Here is a 24,548-nt window from a genome sequence, read left to right as displayed (position 1 = left end):
AAATCCTCACATCTAAATATCACTAACCAAGTCCCATAAAGGAAACATAAAAAATTAGTCATGAAGCTTGAAAGAGAGAATACATACACCCTTCGAGCTTCACTCATGCTTTTGATGATCTTGTTATACACAACATCAATAAGAGCTCAAGAAGTTGGTAAATACTGTTTTAACTACATTTTGTTAATTCTTTGATTGATATATTGATGCCCTTTTTTATCTAGAATAAACTATAGTCTTTTTATTTACTTTTTATATATGAGCAAATTAAAGAAATGAAATTGTGCATTTTGTAGAGGACGAGAGAGAGTTCGATTATATTGAAGGAAGTGAAAAGGGGCCACATCATTGGGGGGAGATAAAAGAAGAATGGGCAGCTTGTAAACATGGAGACATGCAATCTCCCATAGATTTGTCTAATGAGAGAGTCAAAATTATTCCAAACTATCGTCAAGTTATCAAGACCAAATATAAATCTTCCAATGCAACTATCATCAATAGAGGCCATGATATTGCGGTGAGCATATCATATTTCCATGACTTTTTTGTTGTTGTTAAAAGAGGTTTTTTGGTAGAATCATGCTCCCATGGATGATTGTATGATTGATCCCTAGAATCGGATATAATTATATTTTATGATTTTTTGTTGGAATTACCTTTCGATTTGTATTACTAGAGTCTATATTTCTTAGAGCTTTAAGACAACAAAAATATTTTCTCTTTAATATTAAATATAAACAAAAAGTCAAATGTATTTGATTCGGAGACAAAATACATTTAAGATTTTGTTTATATTTAAGATAAAAAAGATATAATATAAATTTAAACCCGGCTGCATTTATTGGACATGCTTATAACTATTCCTACGTTACTACGTATACCATATAGTAGTACTAGTATATTTATATATTACCCTATAGACATATTTATTAATTTCTTATTAAAAGCTAATAATTGCTTCTTTTTTTTTTTGAAGGAATTGCTTTCTTATTTATATCACTTTTTTTATAATATTATTTATAACAATTTTGTAGACTGATTCCGCACAAAACTCATGCACATAAATAATTTGTAGTACATAAATTGACTTTGGAAGTTTACTCCATCCCAAGCTTTGCTCTGCTGCATAATTGCAAATTATAGATATTGAAAAAATCATACCAACATAAGTATCAAAAAGATATTTTTTTTTATTTGAAAATACTTTTTGATTTCGCATATGTTCATTCAAATAAAAATTAATCTTATTTGAAATCCTGTCAGACACTAAAATATAACCGATCGATATTTGTATCTTGATTCGCCGTATCGTGGAAGTTTAGTTTTCTATTAAACTCAACCTTTGTTGGTAAAGAATTTTTTTTAATTAATCAGAAATGGATTTGTATGTTTTTCAATTTGCTGAGGAAGCACTCATTTTCCTACTAGTTGTGTCATCATCCAACAAACGTTTGACTTTTGGCGTATGTTGCTTGTCCGACTATAATGCAATAAATATTGTCTGTGTAGTTGTGTTATAGAAATTAAAATTATGTTTATTGCCATTAGATCATTTATATGTGAATGTCGTAGGTATTTTGGAGGGGTGATGCTGGCTCAATACGTATCAATGGAACCAAATTCTTTTTGCACCAATGTCACTGGCACTCTCCTTCTGAACATTCCATCAATGGCAGGAAGTATGTATTGATAGATTTTTTTTTTAAATAAAAAACAAATTAAGGTGGATTAGACTCCGCTTTTATGAGATAAAAAATAACTTAGTTAAGTTATTTGAATAATTTGTCAAAAAAAAGTTATTTGAATAATTAAAAAATGTGAAATAATATAATATAGATGACTTGAGTTGACTTGTAAGTAACAGTACCAAGTACCAACCTTAGTTGACTTCCTTGCTAGAAAATTTAAGAATGGTTCCTTTTAATAAATTATATTAGGCAATTTGTACTTTCATTGTTAAAAAAATAGGTGCATATATTAAATCGGTAAGACATATTTGAATCATAAGTGAAATGAAAATACACCATTAAATTAATCTTTCACGTAATCTTTCTCTTGAAAAGAAATATAAAAATAAGATATTCAATGGTGTCAATTCACTCAATACACTATTTCTCACAACGTGACGATTCAAGATTCAAATCTTAATTTAAAGAGCTAAATATATTTAGTGTCCGATTGTACCTTACCTTGAAAATGGAAACGTGCAAGAAACTAACAAATTCACTGAATACGTACTTCTTTTACCAAAAGGAGTCCATATCGATTTGGTTGTGATTTTTATGTAGAAATTCAATAGCTTAACGAGAATTTTCATCTTCTAATGATTAGATATGACTTAGAGATGCACATGGTGCATGTATGTCCAAATCCTAAGGGAAACAAGATTGCTGTGGTTGGTGCTTTCTATAAAATTGGTCGTCCCAATTCTTTTCTCTCTCAGGTGATCACTTCATAAAGTCATTGTAATTTAATTTCCATCATTACTCTAATAGCAACAAAATAAGTCTTACAATGAATGAATCTGTGAATTAAGTTGGAAGAAGACATAAAACACATGGTTGATGAAGAAGAAGAAAGAGTAATAGGAGATAAAGATCCCTCACAAATCCAAACAAAAGGCAAGATATATTATAGATATGTTGGCTCACTCACAACTCCTCCTTGCACTGAAGGTGTCATGTGGAACCTTGACAAGAAGGTAAAAGTTGCAATCAATCGAATCAACTCGATCATAGTTTGATACTCGATAATTAATTCGTTGGACGTGGTTTATTAACCAAATGAGCTGAAAATTACATTTGTTAACTTAATCAACTCAACTTGAGTTATATACAGTTTGACTTGATTAATTCACGGGATGACTCGAGTTGTGTATTGAGCCGGACAAATTCTATTGAGTCAAGCCGAATCAAGTTCAACTCCACTTGATTCGTGCTCAGCCTTATTTATTCATTTTTCTTCTTTGAATTGCTGCATGTGATATTGTTTCTCTTAATTATTGTTGTGTCATTCATTGATTTGGAATTTCAAACAACCCTATTCAGATAAGGACAGTTTCAAAAGCACAAGTGGATCTTTTGAGGCAGGCAGTGCATGATGTAAGTAACTCATTAATGTGCAGTTATTCAATGTAAAATTCCAACTTTCATTAGATAAAAGCACAAATTTACTGTTTTAACTGTGGTTAACTTTGCAGCATGCAGAGATGAATGCAAGGCCAAGGCAGCCACATAACAATAGAGACATACACCTACACAAATACTACCCATTCAAACAAAGTAGCACAACAATGAACTAAATTCTGAGCTTACTCCTGCTGCACATCAAGTCATAATGATGATGATGATGTTTATCAGTTTATGTTTTGAACTTTCTGAGTGTTGTTAGAATTTATATACAACATAATAGTTTGTGCTCGTAATACTCTAAAAATCTAGAAAAATATTTGGTTCCTTTTAATAACTTAGTTGACTTCCTTGCTAGAAAATTTAAGAATGATTCCTTTTAAGTTTGTACTTGTATTTTATGATAGACATCAAATCATTGTTAAAAAAATAGACGCATATATTAAATTGGCAAGACATATTTGAGTCATACATCAAATGAATTCTCAGCTTTTACGGGAGTACACATTCATACATGAAATGAACTCACACAATTAAATCAATCTTTCATTTGAAAAGAAATATAAAAATGTGTGAAATTCAACGGTATACCTTCACTCAATACACCATTTGTCGTTAGTTCTAACGGAATAAACTAATCTCCTACAATATGATGATTCAAAATCATTTATAATTATATTTCCCTTCAAAACTCTAATTCTATTAATTAATCATTAAATTAAAAAAATAGAAATTTAAATTAAAAAATAGAATAAATAAATAAATAACTTATATATCCCCACTAACTCATGCCACTCACACATACAACACATAAAAAAAAACTACCTATTATCTCAATAACCCGCTACTCTCATGACCAAATTGTCCACAAGCAACATCACACATAAATACACGGTATACATGAGTAAATTCATAACCAACAAACTTTTTGAACGACACCTAATACATGCAGCTATTACAACTGAACCGTCATAATATTCCTAAAGGCTTAGAAGCCCTCCAAAAAGGCTCTAAGACCTCCAGAATGGCTCAGGCGCCCTCAATAAGGGCTCTTGAGACCTTGGCGCTCTCGCCTTGAGGCACCGCCCTTCTAAGCTTCTAGAAACCTCTAGAAACCACCTAAAATACACAAATACCCCTGTTGCTTGGGAACCAAGCAACCGAAACCCAAGCCCATAGCAGACTATAAATACTACTCTTGAGAGCATTCTCAAGGACTGAATCATCAGTCTAAACCCTAGAATCCTAGTATTCCTTACCGTACTTTTCTGCAAGTACAGTTGGCGCCGTCTGTGGGAAGAGGTAAAACTAGCCCTCGACCACGTTTCTGAATCGCGAATCGTGATTTGGAAACCCTAAACCTATCGATCCTAAATCAGAGCCTCCTACTATGATCCAGCCGCAAAAACTCTAAATCGCACATCCTTCGCCTTTGCTGATCACAAAGTGGGTTCCTCTGCCGTCGCGGCTTCACCACGCCTCTTTTTTAATTTATCCTGTCGATCAGGTTTAATCTTTCTATTATTCATTCAAAGCTTATTGCTCCTTTTTATGGTGTAAAATCTCGTTGTTCATTTGTACGATATACTTCCATCAAGTTATTTTAAATACGAAAAATCTTGGTCGGCCTTGTTTTGGTTGACCATGATCTCAATTTAATAAAACGATAAACTTAATCGCTATATTTGCAGTCGGTTTTGTGTCAATTTGGATTTAATTTGGTTTCATATTAATTACCTGATCTCGTATTTCTTCCTTTTTGTTTGTTACGTAAATTGATCGATTAGAAAGTCGGTTCCTATATTTTATTTGTTTAAAAAAGTAACGATATTTTCTTAAAACGAGACTGAAGAGCTTTCAGAGAAACGTGTTTCTATATTTTATTCTTTTACTGTATACAAGCTCATGATATGTGGTACTAGCCTTTGACATATCCAGCCCAAGATGTTATAACCGAAAGAGTCAATCAAGTTATATTTATGCACCATATGCTATAACAATTATCTTAAAGATACATGTGGAATTGGAAAGCTAAAGTAGCGTAAATGAATTTCATGAAACACACGGTAGCAACTTTATATTGATCCTTATACACGCCATCACAATGAATTGAATTATTAGCGCTGGTGTACACATAAGACCACCTACACAACTGAGAACAGGTTTTATTTTTCCTTTTGTCTACTATGAAGTTGTACTTTGGTAAATTGTCTACTTCGCCAATTCATATGCTGCGAATTATATGCCTAACCTTGTGAGTCTTCAGAATAATAATTCACAGTCCAGATTTTCACGATTAATTTTCGTAGGTAATATTTTCGTGATTTAGCTAATAGTCACCTTCTTTGATTCAATACCTCATACTCATATCGTTGAATATTATTATCACAATTGAAGCATAAGACAAGTCTTCCTGCGGCACTACAATACTCCCAAATGTCGCAATCAACACATGACGAAGGAATTATTTGTTAGTTGTTATTAAACGCGGATTAACTAAATCAGAATAATAATTATATTAAGAAGTAGTATATTCTTATCAACCCATCAAATTGTTCAGTGAGCGAGTTAGTTTCGAATGAATAGGTGAAGGAAAAGAATAGATTATATGGAAATTGAATGGGCGAGCTAGTCGTTTTTGATCGGCGAAGGGGACGAGTAGAAAACAACATAACTAAGCGGAAGAATTAGTCTCAATCTTTTAAGATAAGGAAGAGGAGTAGTAAAGTTGTAGCTGTATTTATTATAAAACAAATTATATCATTAGGAAAATTATTTAACTACTCTAGGTGCCCAATAGCACAAGTGAAGGGTAGTATTGTTAAAAGATGACATGAGAGGGATTCTGGCAAGGAAAGCTTGGTATTTAAGTGGTCCAAGCGACCCACCTCTCTTTCCTGGGAACCCCTTTCATGTACCATTTACTTTGCGAACTGAACTTACTGTATAATAGATTAACAACATAAGAACCACGTAGGAGAATAAAATTGAGTAGAAAACTTAGTTCCAACTTCATAGGAGGAAATAAAGACATAGAAATAGTGGACCAAAAATAAAGGGAAGGGCGAGATAGATCCAGATTAATAGGAAGAAGAAAAGGAGTATAAAATAAAAGAACGAAATAGGCGAGCTAGTAAGGAAGTAGCGGGAAAACTTAGTTTCCAATCTAATAAAAGAGAGAAAAGGTTTAAGAGCACAAGATAATCAAATAAGAAGATTAGCAGTAGAATGAAAAATGTCGGAAGGGGAGTAGAAAATTTGGACGAATTAATAAGAGAAGACAAGGAGTAATTAGTTCTCATTAAATAGGATGATGGAGACGCCTTTATTTTAGAAGTTCGAAAGTAACTTTATATTTAAGATTAACGATGATGTAATCGCCAATACGCATAGCCTGTTATCATCATAAATTTTTGTATATAAATCGTATTTGTGATGTTAAAAAGTTTGACAATTGATTTGAAAGTGGCTAACATGACTTGTTCAAGTATGTGTGTAACATCTTTGTAAAAGGAATTCAACATAACAAGGTCGGGCGAGGACGTCAACGAAAGCGGCAGGTTGGATGAACGGTTGGCTTGGTGAAGTAGCACTCATCCACATCAACATCAGTTTATAAATTGCAATAAAATTGGTTGGTGAATTAGCTCCAGCGGTGCGATAACATGGCGAGTTCTACAAAAACAGCTCCCTTGAAGCCATCTCGTATTAGGTACTATTGTTCCATTAAATTTCGTTGAGCACTACCTTTGCCAAGGTACTTCCTCTCTTTCTCTATCTTCATCGGTGATTTAAGGCCAAGATAGCACTTATTCAATTAGTTTCAAATTAACCATGTTCCCACTGTTACTAATTTTGGAGGCACGGTTCTACTTCTGCTATATGATAAAGGAAGCTTAGTTGTATTAAATTCGGTATTTCTACTAAAAGGTTTAGGAAGAGACTTTTTGTTGAAGAAAAGACAGAAAATAATGGAGTGAGCGAGTTAGTTCGGATTTAATGGGAGAATGATAAGTTAATAGGCGAGGTATTCAATTAGAAGAGTGGAGAGGAAAAGGAAGAGGAGTACAAAGCGTAGGCGAGCTAAATAAGAGCTAAATAAAAGAAGACAAAGAACAGTTGGTTCCCATTAAATATAATTGCAAATGATTAAAACTCTTTGTTTTATCTTGGTTTTCGGGTGTCAAACATTGATTACGTTTGAACCTTTTAAACCGGTGATATCTTATTTTTTCTTGGGAAGGGAAAAAGTAAGCAAAACCCTTGAGAATCGAGGTCCGGGAGTTGTTTTCGCTACGGGAAGGTGTTAGGCACCCATAACGACTATAGTAACCTATAGGAACCGTCTTTAATTTCTACGCGCGCGCTCTATTTTTAAATGCTATTTTGAAAGTGTTTATTTATCCTAAGAATGTTCTAAGTGAAGAATTGGAGGGAGAAGAATGTGTTTGAATTTTTATTTTATTTGAATTGAAGGAGTTTTGTTCCTTGCCTACGTACCCGTTTAAGGGATCAAATCCACCGTAGTTCTCTCCCAAAAATGTTTTTGTTTTTGTTGGTTGATTTTAAGTTTGAAAATTGGAGTTTGAAGAATAGAAAGAGGCCTCAAGGGCATGAGATTGTAAAAAGTGGGGTTGAATTAGTCATTTGCAAAAGAAGTCAAGTATGATTATTTTTCATTGAAATTTGATTAAGAAAATGGAAAAGAAAATACAATGGGATATTGGATCCCAAGGTTTATTTGGAAAAGGTTTGAGTGAAGTTGTTCACATTTGTTTGGAAAATTGGGTTTTTTCTAAGTATAAGTCCTAGGCATTCATCTAAACATACAATCCTAAACATACATCTAAACATGCATATTCTAGCTATATAGTGGTGTGTGTGCATGTGTCGGTGCTTGTGTCGGTGTACATCATTAGAGTCCATTGTCCTTATTACATCATTGGCCTAGATACATTCTATGGCCTCTTTGCCAAGGAATTAAAATTGCATGAAAGTAAAATACAAGAAATCCTAAGTATTACATTCTAATTTTTTTGCACGAAATTAAATTGCAAGAAAATAAAGCTATAGCCACAAGATGGAAACAAAAGGGTTAGTGAACAAAATGCATGAAATGATGGAAATGTTGCATAAAAGAAATGGTAAAGAGCATAGAAACATTGAAAATACAAGAGGCAAATTCACATATGGCATTTCACACATCTTGGAAGTAAGAATTTCAGTCAAGTCATGGAACAAGAATATTGCAATTAAGCACATGTTTGAAGCATTTTTAAGGCCCGAAAGAGTACCAAAACAATAGGGTAGAAAAACTCCATCATAACACACATTTAGGATCATTTTCAAGTGTAGAAAAATTAACCAAATCACAAGTAAAAGGTAGGACAAATTTACAAGGCGTGGTGTCTATTTTTTTGGAGCATTTTACATAGGCAAGAAAAAAAATCGAACAAAGTGCAAGTAAAAAAGAACCATTGTTAACAACTTGCAAATAAAATTGAAACTAACAAAAGATAGCATACACATTTTTTACATTTTTAAGAACGAGATTCAATCTAAAAATGGCCAAGGGACAATCAAAAGGGACCAAAACATATGGAAATTTTACCTGCATTTTAACAAAAAAAAAAAAAAAAAAAAAAAAAACATTTATCAAGAATTGAAAAAAAAGTAACAATATCAACTACGCTTTACACATATATTTTCCTAAGCGATTCTAACACGTAAAACACATCAAGATTTAACAAAGCTATCAAGAAAAACAATTAGAAGAATTTTAGAAATTTTACCAAGCGATTTGCGGCAAACGGAGACCTATTTGGCAAGAAGGAGGGTGCAGGTAGCAAAGAAGTAGCAATGGGCAAGCACACAGCCCAGGCCCACGCAGCATCTTCTTCCTCCTCTTTCTCTCTACTGATCCACTCTCTTTTAATTCACCAGTATCGCAAATTTCCTTCTTCCCAATTCCATAAACACATTCCCTAAATTATGATGTAACCTCTACACCCATCGTCATGCTCACAAATCTCTTTTTCGTCACAAATCTTCAATCCTCTCCTAAGTATATTCTCTGCCTCATGCAAGATATCAAACGCAAGATCCATGGCAGACTGGAAATACCTCTTCGCATTACGAATTGATCTGTGATCATGTTCAGGTCTCGAAGACAGTTGGTGATGAATTCGACCTAGCTGCGCCGTTCTTCCTCATCTCTCTAAGCTTCGCCGATTCATCTTTGTTCAATTCTCGGTGAGATGAATCAAGAAAGGATCAACGGGAGTGATTGCGGCGACGTCGAAGCTTTGTTTCTTCTCACGCAGGTTTCGTTATATCCCTCACATTCGACCCTTTCCCTTCGAATCTGCTCCAGCTCTCTTTGTTCTTGCTCACGGATCTGAATGGATTACGATGCCGGACCGGTTTAATTTTCCTCTCTCGGATTCGTAGCTTCAATCTGATGTTCTTGCAATTCCGAGCTTTCTTCCCCTTTGCTGCAGCTTCGCTTCAATCCATGGTGAGGTTCGATTTGGAGTTTGTTGTGAGGATTCATCCCTCCATGTTTGAACGTGAGTGCTTTGATTTGTTGTTGCGACGTTGAAGCTTCTTCCTGCTGTTGTTGTTGAAATTCGTTCTTGCTGTTCCGTTTGATCTGAAAACGTTTGTTTGTGATGAAGCTTGCGGTGCCGTCGAGGAATGGATTTGGACGAGTTTTGTATCGAATTCGGTTGTGAATTGAGAGCTGTTACAATGGTTGTGGAAGTTGACGAAGATGGTGGTGGTTTGTGGTGGTGGAAATTGGTTATGGAGGTTAGTTATGGTGGTGGAAGTTGTGGTTTATGGTGGTGGAAGGTTGTTAGAAGAGAGGGAAAATTGAGAGAAAATAAGTTATGAATTTTTGTGATTTTTTGGAATTTTGTGAAAATGATTGGTTGAATGAATAATTGACCATGGTTTGACTTATATAGGCTAAGTCATTGACCTTGGACCAATAGGATAGAGACATGTGGCACTAGACTTGTAACAAACTCTTAAGGACCAATAGCATTTGGACACGTGGCACTTGGACTCTAACAAACTAAAAAGGATTAAAATGTAAATAACAAAAGTGCGCGGACTAAAATGAAAATTAAAACAAAAATTGAATTGAAAAAGTAAATTGAAAATTAACGTAAAATGGGACGATTAAAAACAACAAAGCAGATTAAAACGAATCAGAAATATTATGTGAAAAGGCTAAAATGCCCCTAGGGGCAAAACTGACTCAAAATGACTTCAAATGCAATTTTAAAATGGATTTTGACATGGAATGAAACAGAGACTTATTCTAATCAAATGAAAAGACTCAAACAAATTTTTTTTAAAAGACTGAAAGAAATTTTATCACATGAAATGACTAAAATGCCCCTAGGGGCTAAACTGACTAAAAAATGACTCGACTGATGTTTTCTGAAATGAATTTTGACATGAGATTGAAACAAGGGCTTATACAAACCAATTTAAAAGACTCAAACAATTTTCAAGGATTAAAATGAGTTAAATGCAGGAAATGACTAAAATACCCTTCTACGTGAATTTTGCAGATAACATTGAAATAAAATGCAGAGAAAGATGCAATTGATCAGAGACATATCAAATGACTTATAATGCAAGAAAAGAAGAATTGAACAAGTATTTTTAGGTCCAAAATTAGGGTATAACAGCTGCCCCTATTTAAGTTTCTTTGTCCGGAGAGTCAAGAGACGAAGTCTTAGAATTGACGGGACGAAGATACTTAAATATTAACATTTGCACTGCTTTTGGACATAAAAATACGCTTTCAGATTTTCAAAAACATGAATGCCATGCAACATTTCATTTATGAATGCAAGACAATCGAACCGGAATCTACGGGCTGTGTCACACCACCAAGGGATTTATAGACATCAAGGTAGAAAGAACGGGCAACAAAATAAACTTTCAGATTTTCAAACAAACACGAATGCCATGCAACATTTCATTTATGAATGCAAGACAATCGAACCGGAATCTACGGGCTGTGTCACACCACCAAGGGATTTATAGACATCAAGGTAGAAAGAACGGGCAACAAATAGACAGGTACAAGCTGTTCTTTGGATCGAACTTGCCACTTGACCGAGAGATACAAACAAGAGATGGGTACAAGCTGTTCTTTGGATCGAACTTGCCACTTGACCGGAAACATAGACATATAGGCAGATACAAGCTGTTCTTTGGATCGAACTTGACACTTGATTGAAAATACAAACAGATAGACAGACACAAACTGTTCTTGGGATCGAACTGGCCGTTCGGCTGGAGACATAGACAAAAGGGTTGATACAAGCTGTTTCTTTGGATCGAACTTGCTTGTTGGATTATCACCACATCATGTGGGAGAGTGCAGACTGTTCTCTTAGATCGAACTTGTCGTTTGACCGATAACAAAGCATAAGCTGGGTACAAACTGTTCTTCAGATTGAACTTGCCGTCTGACTGGTAACAAAACATAGACTGGGTACAAACTGTTCTATCGAACTTGCCGTTTGACCGATAACAAAGCATAGACTGGGTACAAACTGTTCTATCGAACTTGCCATTTGACCGATAACAAAGCATAAGCTGGGTACAAACTGTTCTTTTAGATCGAACTTGTCGTTTGACCGATAACAAAGCATAAGCTGGGTACAAACTGTTCTTCAGATTGAACTTGCCGTTTGACCGGAAACATAGGCATATAAGCAGGTACAAGTGGTTCTTTTTGGATCGAACCTGACACTTGACCAATAACAAGATACAAACTGAAAGTCTGGTTTAACAAGATACCCATTGAGGGTAAATTGTCATTGACTTGATTTGAAAATAGACATGACCATTTTGGTTGGCCCAAGAGTAAATTGAGAGTGAATCGACATTGATTTGGATTGAATTGAAAGTTGACATTGAAAGAGAGATTGAGAATTGAGATTAATCATAGACATAGACAGAAGAATGATACAAGCTGTTCTTTGGATCGAACTCGTTGCTTGATTAATATCACAACATGTAAGTTGGTGCAAACTGTTCTTTGGATCGAACTTGCTGTTTGACCTAGAAATATAGACATATAGAAAGATACAAGCTGTTCTTTGGATCGAACTAGCCACTTGACTGATAACAAGATACAAATTGGAAGTTTGATTTGGAAGGATACAAATTGAGAGCAAGTTGATATTGACTTGACTTGAAGATAGACATGACCATTTTTGTTGGCCCAAAAGCAAATTGTGAGTAAATTGACATTGACAAAGACATTGAATTGAAAGTTTGAGATTAAAAGAGGGATTGAAAACTGAGATTGATCAGAGACATAGACAAAAGAATGATACAAACTGTTCTTTGGATCGAACTTGCTGCTTGACCAGTATCACAACATGTAGGTTAGTGCAAACTGTTCTTTGGATCGAACCTGTCGTTTGACCGATGACAAAACATAAGCAGGGTACAAACTGTTCTTTGGATCGAACTTGCCGTTTGACCGGAAACATAGGCATATAAGCAGGTACAAGCTGTTCTTTGGATCGAACTAGCCACTTGACCCATAACAGGATACAAATTGGAAGTTGGATTTAACAAGATACCAATTGAGGGTAAGTTGTTATTGATTTGATTTGAAAATAGACATGACCATTTTTGTTGGCCCAAAAGCAAATTAAGAGAGAATTGACATTGGATATTGGAATTGAATTGAAAATTGACATTGACATTGACATTGACATTGACATTTGACATTGACATTGGATATTGACATTGACATTGACATTGACGTTGACATTGACATTGACATTGACATTGTCATTGGATGTCAATATTGGAATTGGAAATTGACATTGACATTGTCATTGGATGTCAATATTGGAATTGGAAATTGACATTGACATTGTCATTGGATGTCAATATTGGAATTGGAAATTGACATTGACATTGTCATTGGATGTCAATATTGGAATTGGAAATTGAAGTTGAGATTGCTTTGAATTTTGACAATTGAAATTGAATTGGATTTGACAGTTGAATTTGAAATTGGAATTGACAGTTGGAATTGAGTTTGACAGTTGAAACTTTGATTGAATTTGGTAGTTGAAAGTTGGATATGCAACATGTATGTATGATATAGCAAGATTATTGGATGCATGAGCACGTAAAATGCATGATTATGCATGTATGAATGCTTGAAATGCATGATTGGCTTGGCAATTTGACAGAGAAGTTTCTCAAAGGCAGATGAGACATTGGAAGATTGGGCACGTGGTGGCTCGTGCTGCAACATATTCACAGGGGAAAACCTCTTTGGAGAGACCGTCGTTGAGAGACGTATCAAAACCATGGTTGAGGGCAATAAAATATGTAAAGGAGGGACCCTTGGGAGGTTCTTGGATACAGGTCGCCGTTGCTAGGCGTGTCAGTGCTGGGTAAACATTGGATGTTCGCATCTGTGGTCAATGCTTTCATATTTTTTCATTCTTTTCATTTTTCAACCCCACTTTTGCCTGAACCGCCCTTTCGGGTTTTCGATTCACCGGGGAATAAGTATTCTTTTCATTGCCCCATTTTTGCCTGAATTGCCTTCATAGGTTGTCAATCAGCGGGGTGCTCATTTTTGCCTAAGCCGCCCTTTCGGGTTTTCAACTTAGCGAGCTTTTCATTCTCATTTTTCATTTTTCATCTTCATTCTGTTTTTCATTCTTGCCATTGACCACAGATCATCCTGGGGAGTAACCTGTTTGTAATATGTATTGAAATAGACATTGATATTCATTCATTCATGCATGTTTCATTGAAATGTACCCTATTGCTCAGGTTTGCTTTCAAAATAGACAGAAAAAGATTTTTCAATTTTCAAAAATGTTTGTTTCAGACATTGACATTATCAAAATAGAAAGAAAATGTTTTGTATATAGCATTGAAAGTGGAAAGAAAAATAGAGTTTCAAAAATAGAAAGGCTCAAATTGATGTAGGAGAGTGAAAATCAGCCAAAGGCATGACTTCACGGATTTACAAAGCTTGGAAAATGGTAATTTTATTGGTTGGTGATACATTGAACACGATGACCGCTACATTTCATAGAAATTTTGAATTCACAAGTACCGAAGCCTCTGATGAAGACGATCATTGCCAGTTGCAGATGCCCCAAGGGGTGATGGTGATTTGCCAGATATAGTTACTTGTCTTTTATTGACCTCATTTTTGCATGAACCGCCCTTTCGGGTTTTCGGCTCATCGAGGCGCTCATTCTTGCCTGAGTTGCGTACAATCTCAGCGAGCTTTTTCATATTCATTTTTTTGTGTCCCTAACTTTTGCCTGGATCGCCCTTTCGGGTTTTCGATCCACCGGGAAGCGCATTTTTGCCTAGGCCGCCCTTTCGGGTTTTCGACCTACCACGCTGTTCTTTTCTTTTTAGACAAAGTATTTCTTGACTATATCGGCATTAACAGGATTTGGGAGTTCAACACCATCCATGTGTGTGAGAATCAAAGCACCACCAGAGAAAGCCTTCTTGACAACATAAGGACCTTCATAGTTAGGTGTCCACTTGCCCCTTGGGTCGGGTTGCTGGCTTATCCTTCTTTTCAATACAAGTTCGCCTTCCTTGAATTCTCGAGGTCGGACTTTCTTGTCAAAAGCATTCTTCATTCGCACTTGATACAACTGTCCATGAGCCATAGCATCCATACGTTTCTCTTCAATCAGATTCAATTGGTCATACCGACTTTGACACCATTCAGCCTCAGTTAACTTTGCTTCCATGATCACTCGAAGAGATGGAATCTCCACTTCTAGAGGGAGAACTGCTTCCATACCGTACACAAGAGAGAAAGGAGTTGCCCCGGTTGAGCTGCGCACTGTAGTACGGTAACCATGCAAGGCAAAAGGTAGCATTTCATGCCAGTCTTTGTAAGTAGTGACCATCTTCTGAACAATCTTCTTGATGTTCTTGTTAGCGGCCTCAACTGCACCATTCATCTGAGGTCTGTAAGGAGAAGAGTTGTGATGTTCAATTTTGAATTCTTCACATAAAGCTTGCATCATGCTATTGTTCAGATTGGAACCATTGTCAGTGATGATCTTGTTGGGAACACCGTATCGACAGATGATGTTATTCTTGATAAACTTGACAACCACTTGCTTGGTCACATTTGCATAGGAGGCAGCTTCAACCCACTTGGTGAAGTAGTCAATTGCCACTAGAATGAAACGATGTCCGTTGGAAGCCTTCGGTTCAATTCTTCCGATCATGTCAATGCCCCACATGGAGAAGGGCCATGGGGAAGATATGACATTGAGAGCATGTGGAGGCACACGGATCTTGTCAGCATAAATTTGACATTTGTGGCATCTTTTAGCATGTTTGTGGCAGTCACGCTCCATAGTTATCCAGTAATAGCCGGCTCTTAACAGTTTCCTTGACATGGTATGACCCGAAGCATGGGTCCCAAAAGTACCATCATGTACATCATGCATCAATCTCTCAGCTTCTTGTTTGTCAACACATCTCAATAAGACCATGTCATAGTTCCTCTTGTATAGGATTTCTCCGTCCAGAAGGAATCTACTAGCCCATCGTCTCAAAGTCTTTTTATCCCTGTTGGAAGCACCGGATGGATATTCACGCTTTTGCAAGAATTGTTTGATGTTGTAATACCAAGGCTTTTTGTCATTCACAACCTCATCAGCTTGATCTAGCATATTTTCAATAGTAAACACATGAGCGGGTCTATCGAGACGTTGTACTTTGATCACAGGCACGTCATTCCAGTGATTGACACGAAACATAGAAGACAAAGTAGCAAGAGCATCAGCCATCTGATTTTCATCCCGAGGGATATGGTGTAGCTCAACCTTTGTAAAGTATGTCAACAGACGTCTTGCATAGTCACGGTAAGGGATCAGCTTCTCATGATGAGTCTCCCATTCACCCTTTATCTGATTAATAACAAGTGCAGAATCTCCGTAGATGTCAAGGTGCTTAATTCTCAGATCGAGGGCTTCTTCAATGCCCAAGATGCATGCTTCATATTCAGCTATGTTGTTTGTGCATTCGAAAGTTATTCGAGCGGTGAAAGGAATGTGGTGCCCCTGAGGAGTTACAATGATGGCCCCAATTCCTTTACCATAAACATTAACAGCACCATCAAACACCAATCCCCATTTGCTATTGGGATCTGGCCCTTCATTGATCAGTGGCTCTTCACAGTCTTTTGCCTTCAGATACATAACTTCTTCATCAGGGAAATCAAATTTAATTGGCTGGTAATCATCAAGAGGTTGACAAGCAAGATGCTCAGCAAGGACACTTCCTTTGATTGCTTTCTGAGCTTTGTACACAATATCATATTCAGACAACAACATTTGCCAACGTGCGATCTTTCCAGTAACAGCAGGCTTTTCAAAGATGTACTTGATTGGATCCATTCGGGATATTAACCAAGTTGTATGATTCACCATGTAATGACGCAGGCGTTTGGCAGCCCAAGCTAAAGCACAACAAGTCTTTTCAAGCATTGTATACCGAGTCTCACAGTCGGTGAACTTCTTGCTCAGATAGTAGATAGCATGTTCTTTCTTACCAGTCTCATCTTGTTGACCGAGAACACAACCCACTGAATCATCTAATACTGATAGATACATAATCAAAGGCCTTCCTTCCACTGGCGGGACAAGGATAGGTGGCTCTAACAGGTATTCTTTAATGCTATCAAAAGCTTCCTGGCATTCATCATTCCATACAACAGGCTGATTCTTTCTGAGCAATTTGAAAATTGGACCACAAGTAGTAGTCATGTGAGATATAAATCTTGAAATATAATTCAGACGTCCGAGGAAACCTCTGACTTGCTTTTCAGTTTGAGGGGCCGGCATTTCTCTGATGGCTCGGACTTTGTCAGGATCAACTTCAATGCCTCTTTGACTGACAATGAAGCCTAGCAACTTTCCCGATCGTACACCGAATGTACACTTGTTAGGATTCAATCGCAGCTTGTACTTTCTTAATCTTTCAAACATCTTTTTCAAATACACCACATGCTGCTCTTCATCACTTGACTTTACAATCATATCATCAACATATACTTCAATCTCTTTGTGAATCATATCATGAAACAGAGTGGTCATACCCCTTTGATAGGTAGCACCAGCGTTTATCAAACCGAACGGCATTACTTTATAACAGAATGTTCCCCATGGAGTGATGAAGGACGTCTTTTCTCTATCTTCAGGTGACATCCGGATCTGGTTGTAGCCAGAGAAACCATCCATGAAGGAGAATACTTTAGACTGAGCAGTACTGTCAACAAGCACATCAATATGAGGCAATGGGAAGTTATCTTTTGGACTGGCTTTATTCAGGTCTCTATAATCAACACACATTCGAACTTTCCCATCTTTCTTTGGTACTGGTACGATGTTGGCAATCCACTCAGGGTATTCAGCTGTCATGAGGAAACCCGCATCAATTTGCTTTTGCACCTCAGCCTTGATCTTAAGAGCCATGTCTGGACGAGACCTTCTCAATTTTTGTTTGACAGGAGGACATTCAGGTCTTGTCGGTATCCGATGTTCCACAATCTTGGGATCTAGACCCGGCATATCTTCATAGGACCATGCAAAGACATCTGGATAATCATGGAGGAGCTGAATAATCTTCCTTTTCACTTCTGGCTCAAGTGCAGCACCAATCTTGATCTCTTGCTTGTTCTCTTCAGTACCCAGGTTGATAAGCTCAATCTCTTCCTGGTGAGGCTGAATGGCTCTTCTTTCTTGCTCAAGCAGTCGAGTGATCTCATACGGTATCTCTTCATTATCTTCCTCATCTTCAGCTTCATATACAGGGAATTCAAAATTTGGAGGAACCATAGGGTCACTGTGTTCAACGGGTTTATTGTGGTTCAATCTGCATAATATGGTTGGGATGATTTTTAGAAAAATGTTTTTCATGCAGATTTTTGAAATTAATAAGAAAATACAGATGTTTTGGTTTTTTCTGGCATTACCATTATTTCCAAGAAAAAGGCACTAGAAAGTAAAAAAACAAAGAGTCGTGAGAAAGACGACAACTTTTATTGATAACGGCAATGCCGAAACAAACATGCCCTTACAAAGATATCACTTTCGCCTTGGGCAGAGCGAAAGGATTGTTATTTTGAAAACAAGAAACATGAGCAACAAAACACATTACATGGAAGCATGCATGACTAAAGGAACATCAATGGCTTCCCAATTTCTCACAGTGCCTCCTGGTATAACAAATGCAGGCACGTAACCGCCTTCAGCAGCATCTTCAGTAATAGCAATGATGAACCCAGCACTGTAGAAAGTTCCCTTTGAAACAGCAGATGTCGGGGAGAATCCAAGGCCCTCTTTACGCTTGTTTTCCAAAATCTGAATCACTTTGCCCCAGCCAGCAGCTTGCCCTGCTTGAACAGCCTTCTGGGCGTCCTTGAGTGAAGCCATGCTAGCACCAGCCCTCCGGGGCTCTGCACCCTCAACAGTCAATCCTTGAAACGACGTCCCTTCAGCGGACCCTGCTTCAACACAAGAGAACGATGATACCTGGCTAACTAGAAATGCCTCCTCACCATATACGGTGACAACCTTACCGTTTCTCATGAACTTGAGCTTCTGATGCAAAGTGGATGTGACTGCTCCAGCGTCGTGGATCCATGGTCTTCCGAGGAGACAGCTGTAAGAGGCATTGATATCCATGACTTGGAAGGTTATTTGGAATGTCTCGGGTCCAACGGTAATTGGCAAGTCCACTTCCCCGAGAACATCCTTGCGGGATCCATCAAAAGCTTTAACCAGATAACTGCTACCCCTCAGAGAAATTCCATGATGGCTCAATTGCCTTAGCGTGGATTCGGGCATTACATTCAGAGACGATCCAGTGTCTACCAATACGTTGGATATCAGGTCAGATCCACAATGTACTGAAATATGTAGAGCCAAGTTGTGGTGTTTCCCTGCTTCGGGAAGTTCATCATCACAAAACCCCAAGCTGTTGCAAGCGGTAATATTACCCACTATTCCATTGAATTGCTCCACAGGGACTTCATGATCAACATAGGCCTGCTCCAGTATCTTCATCAACACCTTCCTGTGAGCTTCCGACTCATGAGCAGAGACAAGATGGATATCTTTGATGGGGTTTGCAGCAGCTGGTCAACAATCTTATAGTCACTTTTCTTGATAAGCCTCAGAATTTCGTCCAAGTTAGACTCTTTAATGGGCTGACCCGAGGGGCTGGCATTCTCTTCCTCAAGGTTAGCCATGTTTCTTCTCTTGTACAATCTTGTCTGATAAACTCTATCTGGTTGGTGAATCTTGCGAGCACGAGCCACCTTTCAGACTGCGGCAGAAGAACCAGGAGACAATGAGCACGGGAAGCCATTTGTGACCGATGAATGATGCATATGATGCATGATATGCAAATGCGAAAAGACTCTTTTTTTGTCGGAAGACTTGTCGAAGTGGTTGTGAACATCACGGAGAAACACGGTTTTATTTGAAAATCTTGATCAAAACTAAAAGTTTAGTTGAGATGGTATCACTTGGCGTTCACATCCGTGATATTCAAAAGATGACTTGTCTAAGTCCTCCGATAAATGCATGGAAAAAAGTTTATGCATGTATGCATGTATGCATGATTATGTTCAAGTTCGGAGAAAACATGGTGGGTTTGAAGTTCAAAGTCGAGGAGTCATGGGTGGACACGGTGTCCGGTGAAACTAGGGTTTTAGGATAATAGTAACCGGGTTCTAAAAAGGTTCCCAAGTTGCAACCTCTCCGACGTATCTCATGGTGTCACGAGTCAACACTCGCTCCATGATTATACGTGGAAGGTCTAACTTGAGTGTAGTATCGCGTGACGACTAAAACTCGAGACAACACCCGGTTTAGCCTCCGCACTACATCCTAGAAAATGGCCATGGATGGGTTTGGTTATCTACGGTTCATAGCGTCATAGAACAATTAGAAGCAAAGTGCCTAAACGCGACAACTCGCGCCGACAACATCACCCCCAAAATGCCTCAGCTATGTGGGATTGATCGCGTAATTCAAAACACGAGGCAACCCCCGGAATGAATTGTCGATTATATCCCTCCTAAATCCTAAGTTCACTCAGCCCGGGTGCAGGACTTTTGATATTCTCACCCCACACGTTTGCAAGAAATTAAACATTTATTCACATAGGAAAGCAAGTAAAAGAAGCAAGTAAAAATACAAGCGCAAACGTGGAAATAAAAACTAGGCGTAACTCTCGAATCTCCCCAGTGAAGTCGCCAGCTGTTTTATCTTGGTTTTCGGGTGTCAAACATTGATTACGTTTGAACCTTTTAAACCGGTGATATCTTATTTTTTCTTGGGAAGGGAAAAAGTAAGCAAAACCCTTGAGAATCGAGGTCCGGGAGTTGTTTTCGCTACGGGAAGGTGTTAGGCACCCATAACGACTATAGTAACCTATAGGAACCGTCTTTAATTTCTACGCGCGCGCTCTATTTTTAAATGCTATTTTGAAAGTGTTTATTTATCCTAAGAATGTTCTAAGTGAAGAATTGGAGGGAGAAGAATGTGTTTGAATTTTTATTTTATTTGAATTGAAGGAGTTTTGTTCCTTGCCTACGTACCCGTTTAAGGGATCAAATCCACCGTAGTTCTCTCCCAAAAATGTTTTTGTTTTTGTTGGTTGATTTTAAGTTTGAAAATTGGAGTTTGAAGAATAGAAAGAGGCCTCAAGGGCATGAGATTGTAAAAAGTGGGGTTGAATTAGTCATTTGCAAAAGAAGTCAAGTATGATTATTTTTCATTGAAATTTGATTAAGAAAATGGAAAAGAAAATACAATGGGATATTGGATCCCAAGGTTTATTTGGAAAAGGTTTGAGTGAAGTTGTTCACATTTGTTTGGAAAATTGGGTTTTTTCTAAGTATAAGTCCTAGGCATTCATCTAAACATACAATCCTAAACATACATCTAAACATGCATATTCTAGCTATATAGTGGTGTGTGTGCATGTGTCGGTGCTTGTGTCGGTGTACATCATTAGAGTCCATTGTCCTTATTACATCATTGGCCTAGATACATTCTATGGCCTCTTTGCCAAGGAATTAAAATTGCATGAAAGTAAAATACAAGAAATCCTAAGTATTACATTCTAATTTTTTTGCACGAAATTAAATTGCAAGAAAATAAAGCTATAGCCACAAGATGGAAACAAAAGGGTTAGTGAACAAAATGCATGAAATGATGGAAATGTTGCATAAAAGAAATGGTAAAGAGCATAGAAACATTGAAAATACAAGAGGCAAATTCACATATGGCATTTCACACATCTTGGAAGTAAGAATTTCAGTCAAGTCATGGAACAAGAATATTGCAATTAAGCACATGTTTGAAGCATTTTTAAGGCCCGAAAGAGTACCAAAACAATAGGGTAGAAAAACTCCATCATAACACACATTTAGGATCATTTTCAAGTGTAGAAAAATTAACCAAATCACAAGTAAAAGGTAGGACAAATTTACAAGGCGTGGTGTCTATTTTTTTGGAGCATTTTACATAGGCAAGAAAAAAAATCGAACAAAGTGCAAGTAAAAAAGAACCATTGTTAACAACTTGCAAATAAAATTGAAACTAACAAAAGATAGCATACACATTTTTTACATTTTTAAGAACGAGATTCAATCTAAAAATGGCCAAGGGACAATCAAAAGGGACCAAAACATATGGAAATTTTACCTGCATTTTAACAAAAAAACAAAAAAAAAAAAAAAAACATTTATCAAGAATTGAAAAAAAAGTAACAATATCAACTACGCTTTACACATATATTTTCCTAAGCGATTCTAACACGTAAAACACATCAAGATTTAACAAAGCTATCAAGAAAAACAATTAGAAGAATTTTAGAAATTTTACCAAGCGATTTGCGGCAAACGGAGACCTATTTGGCAAGAAGGAGGGTGCAGGTAGCAAAGAAGTAGCAATGGGCAAGCACACAGCCCAGGCCCACGCAGCATCTTCTTCCTCCTCTTTCTCTCTACTGATCCACTCTCTTTTAATTCACCAGTATCGCAAATTTCCTTCTTCCCAATTCCATAAACACATTCCCTAAATTATGATGTAACCTCTACACCCATCGTCATGCTCACAAATCTCTTTTTCGTCACAAATCTTCAATCCTCTCCTAAGTATATTCTCTGCCTCATGCAAGATATCAAACGCAAGATCCATGGCAGACTGGAAATACCTCTTCGCATTACGAATTGATCTGTGATCATGTTCAGGTCTCGAAGACAGTTGGTGATGAATTCGACCTAGCTGCGCCGTTCTTCCTCATCTCTCTAAGCTTCGCCGATTCATCTTTGTTCAATTCTCGGTGAGATGAATCAAGAAAGGATCAACGGGAGTGATTGCGGCGACGTCGAAGCTTTGTTTCTTCTCACGCAGGTTTCGTTATATCCCTCACATTCGACCCTTTCCCTTCGAATCTGCTCCAGCTCTCTTTGTTCTTGCTCACGGATCTGAATGGATTACGATGCCGGACCGGTTTAATTTTCCTCTCTCGGATTCGTAGCTTCAATCTGATGTTCTTGCAATTCCGAGCTTTCTTCCCCTTTGCTGCAGCTTCGCTTCAATCCATGGTGAGGTTCGATTTGGAGTTTGTTGTGAGGATTCATCCCTCCATGTTTGAACGTGAGTGCTTTGATTTGTTGTTGCGACGTTGAAGCTTCTTCCTGCTGTTGTTGTTGAAATTCGTTCTTGCTGTTCCGTTTGATCTGAAAACGTTTGTTTGTGATGAAGCTTGCGGTGCCGTCGAGGAATGGATTTGGACGAGTTTTGTATCGAATTCGGTTGTGAATTGAGAGCTGTTACAATGGTTGTGGAAGTTGACGAAGATGGTGGTGGTTTGTGGTGGTGGAAATTGGTTATGGAGGTTAGTTATGGTGGTGGAAGTTGTGGTTTATGGTGGTGGAAGGTTGTTAGAAGAGAGGGAAAATTGAGAGAAAATAAGTTATGAATTTTTGTGATTTTTTGGAATTTTGTGAAAATGATTGGTTGAATGAATAATTGACCATGGTTTGACTTATATAGGCTAAGTCATTGACCTTGGACCAATAGGATAGAGACATGTGGCACTAGACTTGTAACAAACTCTTAAGGACCAATAGCATTTGGACACGTGGCACTTGGACTCTAACAAACTAAAAAGGATTAAAATGTAAATAACAAAAGTGCGCGGACTAAAATGAAAATTAAAACAAAAATTGAATTGAAAAAGTAAATTGAAAATTAACGTAAAATGGGACGATTAAAAACAACAAAGCAGATTAAAACGAATCAGAAATATTATGTGAAAAGGCTAAAATGCCCCTAGGGGCAAAACTGACTCAAAATGACTTCAAATGCAATTTTAAAATGGATTTTGACATGGAATGAAACAGAGACTTATTCTAATCAAATGAAAAGACTCAAACAAATTTTTTTTAAAAGACTGAAAGAAATTTTATCACATGAAATGACTAAAATGCCCCTAGGGGCTAAACTGACTAAAAAATGACTCGACTGATGTTTTCTGAAATGAATTTTGACATGAGATTGAAACAAGGGCTTATACAAACCAATTTAAAAGACTCAAACAATTTTCAAGGATTAAAATGAGTTAAATGCAGGAAATGACTAAAATACCCTTCTACGTGAATTTTGCAGATAACATTGAAATAAAATGCAGAGAAAGATGCAATTGATCAGAGACATATCAAATGACTTATAATGCAAGAAAAGAAGAATTGAACAAGTATTTTTAGGTCCAAAATTAGGGTATAACACTCTTTTATTTATTTATTTACTTTGGAAGTTCGGAAATAACGTTATATTTCAGATGAATAAAGTTTGGAAGGAAGACAAGCCCACCAAGGGCGAGGTTAAACAAAACAAGAACTCACCAAACAAGGCGCCATGATTAAAAATGCAAGGAAGCAATCGTCCCACCATTAAGAACATAAAGATGAAACACGAAGTTATTCTAACCTTTCTCAACCTTTGAGATTTGTTTTGCAGGTTTTTAACGAGGCACCCTTTCCTTTTTTCATATATATGACTCTCTCCGCATTTTTTTCTTCTATTATGCAAACAGAATTCACTTACCAATGGCACGAAGATAAAGGATCCACGAGCCCCACAACGCCAACCTTGATAAAGGCTCTGGCTGGGTCGACACAACAACTCGCCTAACCTTCCATCAGAGTTGGAAGTGTAAAATAAAAGTCTTCCCTCAGAGTGGGAAGCAAAAGTCCTCCTTCAGAGTAGGAGGCGCCTTCCATCAGAGTTGGAAGTGTAAAATAAAAAGTCTTCCCTCAGAGTGGGAAGCAAAAGTCCTCCT

At 37.2% G+C, this 24,548-nt stretch overlaps 1 protein-coding gene across 2 annotated transcripts; it reads left to right on the top strand.

Moving 5' to 3' along the window:
• The first annotated feature begins 8 nt into the window (after positions 1 to 8).
• Positions 9 to 3,584, top strand: LOC146955926 (carbonic anhydrase Nec1-like). Of its 2 annotated transcripts, XM_085724813.1 has the most exons (7): positions 9 to 157; positions 297 to 517; positions 1,573 to 1,679; positions 2,332 to 2,443; positions 2,537 to 2,701; positions 3,048 to 3,101; positions 3,200 to 3,584. In XM_085724813.1, exons 1-7 carry the CDS (start codon positions 61 to 63, stop codon positions 3,299 to 3,301), a joined length of 858 nt encoding a protein of 285 aa, XP_085580939.1. In that variant the 5' UTR covers positions 9 to 60; the 3' UTR covers positions 3,302 to 3,584. The 2 variants fall into 2 exon arrangements, with proteins under 2 accessions (XP_085580939.1, XP_085580944.1); XM_085724818.1 differs by lacking the exon at positions 2,537 to 2,701.
• Positions 3,585 to 24,548: the final 20,964 nt, after the last annotated feature.

The sequence above is a fragment of the Medicago sativa genome, chromosome 1 (genome assembly GCF_051527215.1).
Source record: "Medicago sativa cultivar Bolivia chromosome 1, Bolivia_mono, whole genome shotgun sequence".
Taxonomy (NCBI): domain Eukaryota; kingdom Viridiplantae; phylum Streptophyta; class Magnoliopsida; order Fabales; family Fabaceae; genus Medicago; species Medicago sativa.
Note: the sequence above shows the minus strand (reverse complement) of the source record. Positions and strands in the feature narration are given on the sequence as shown.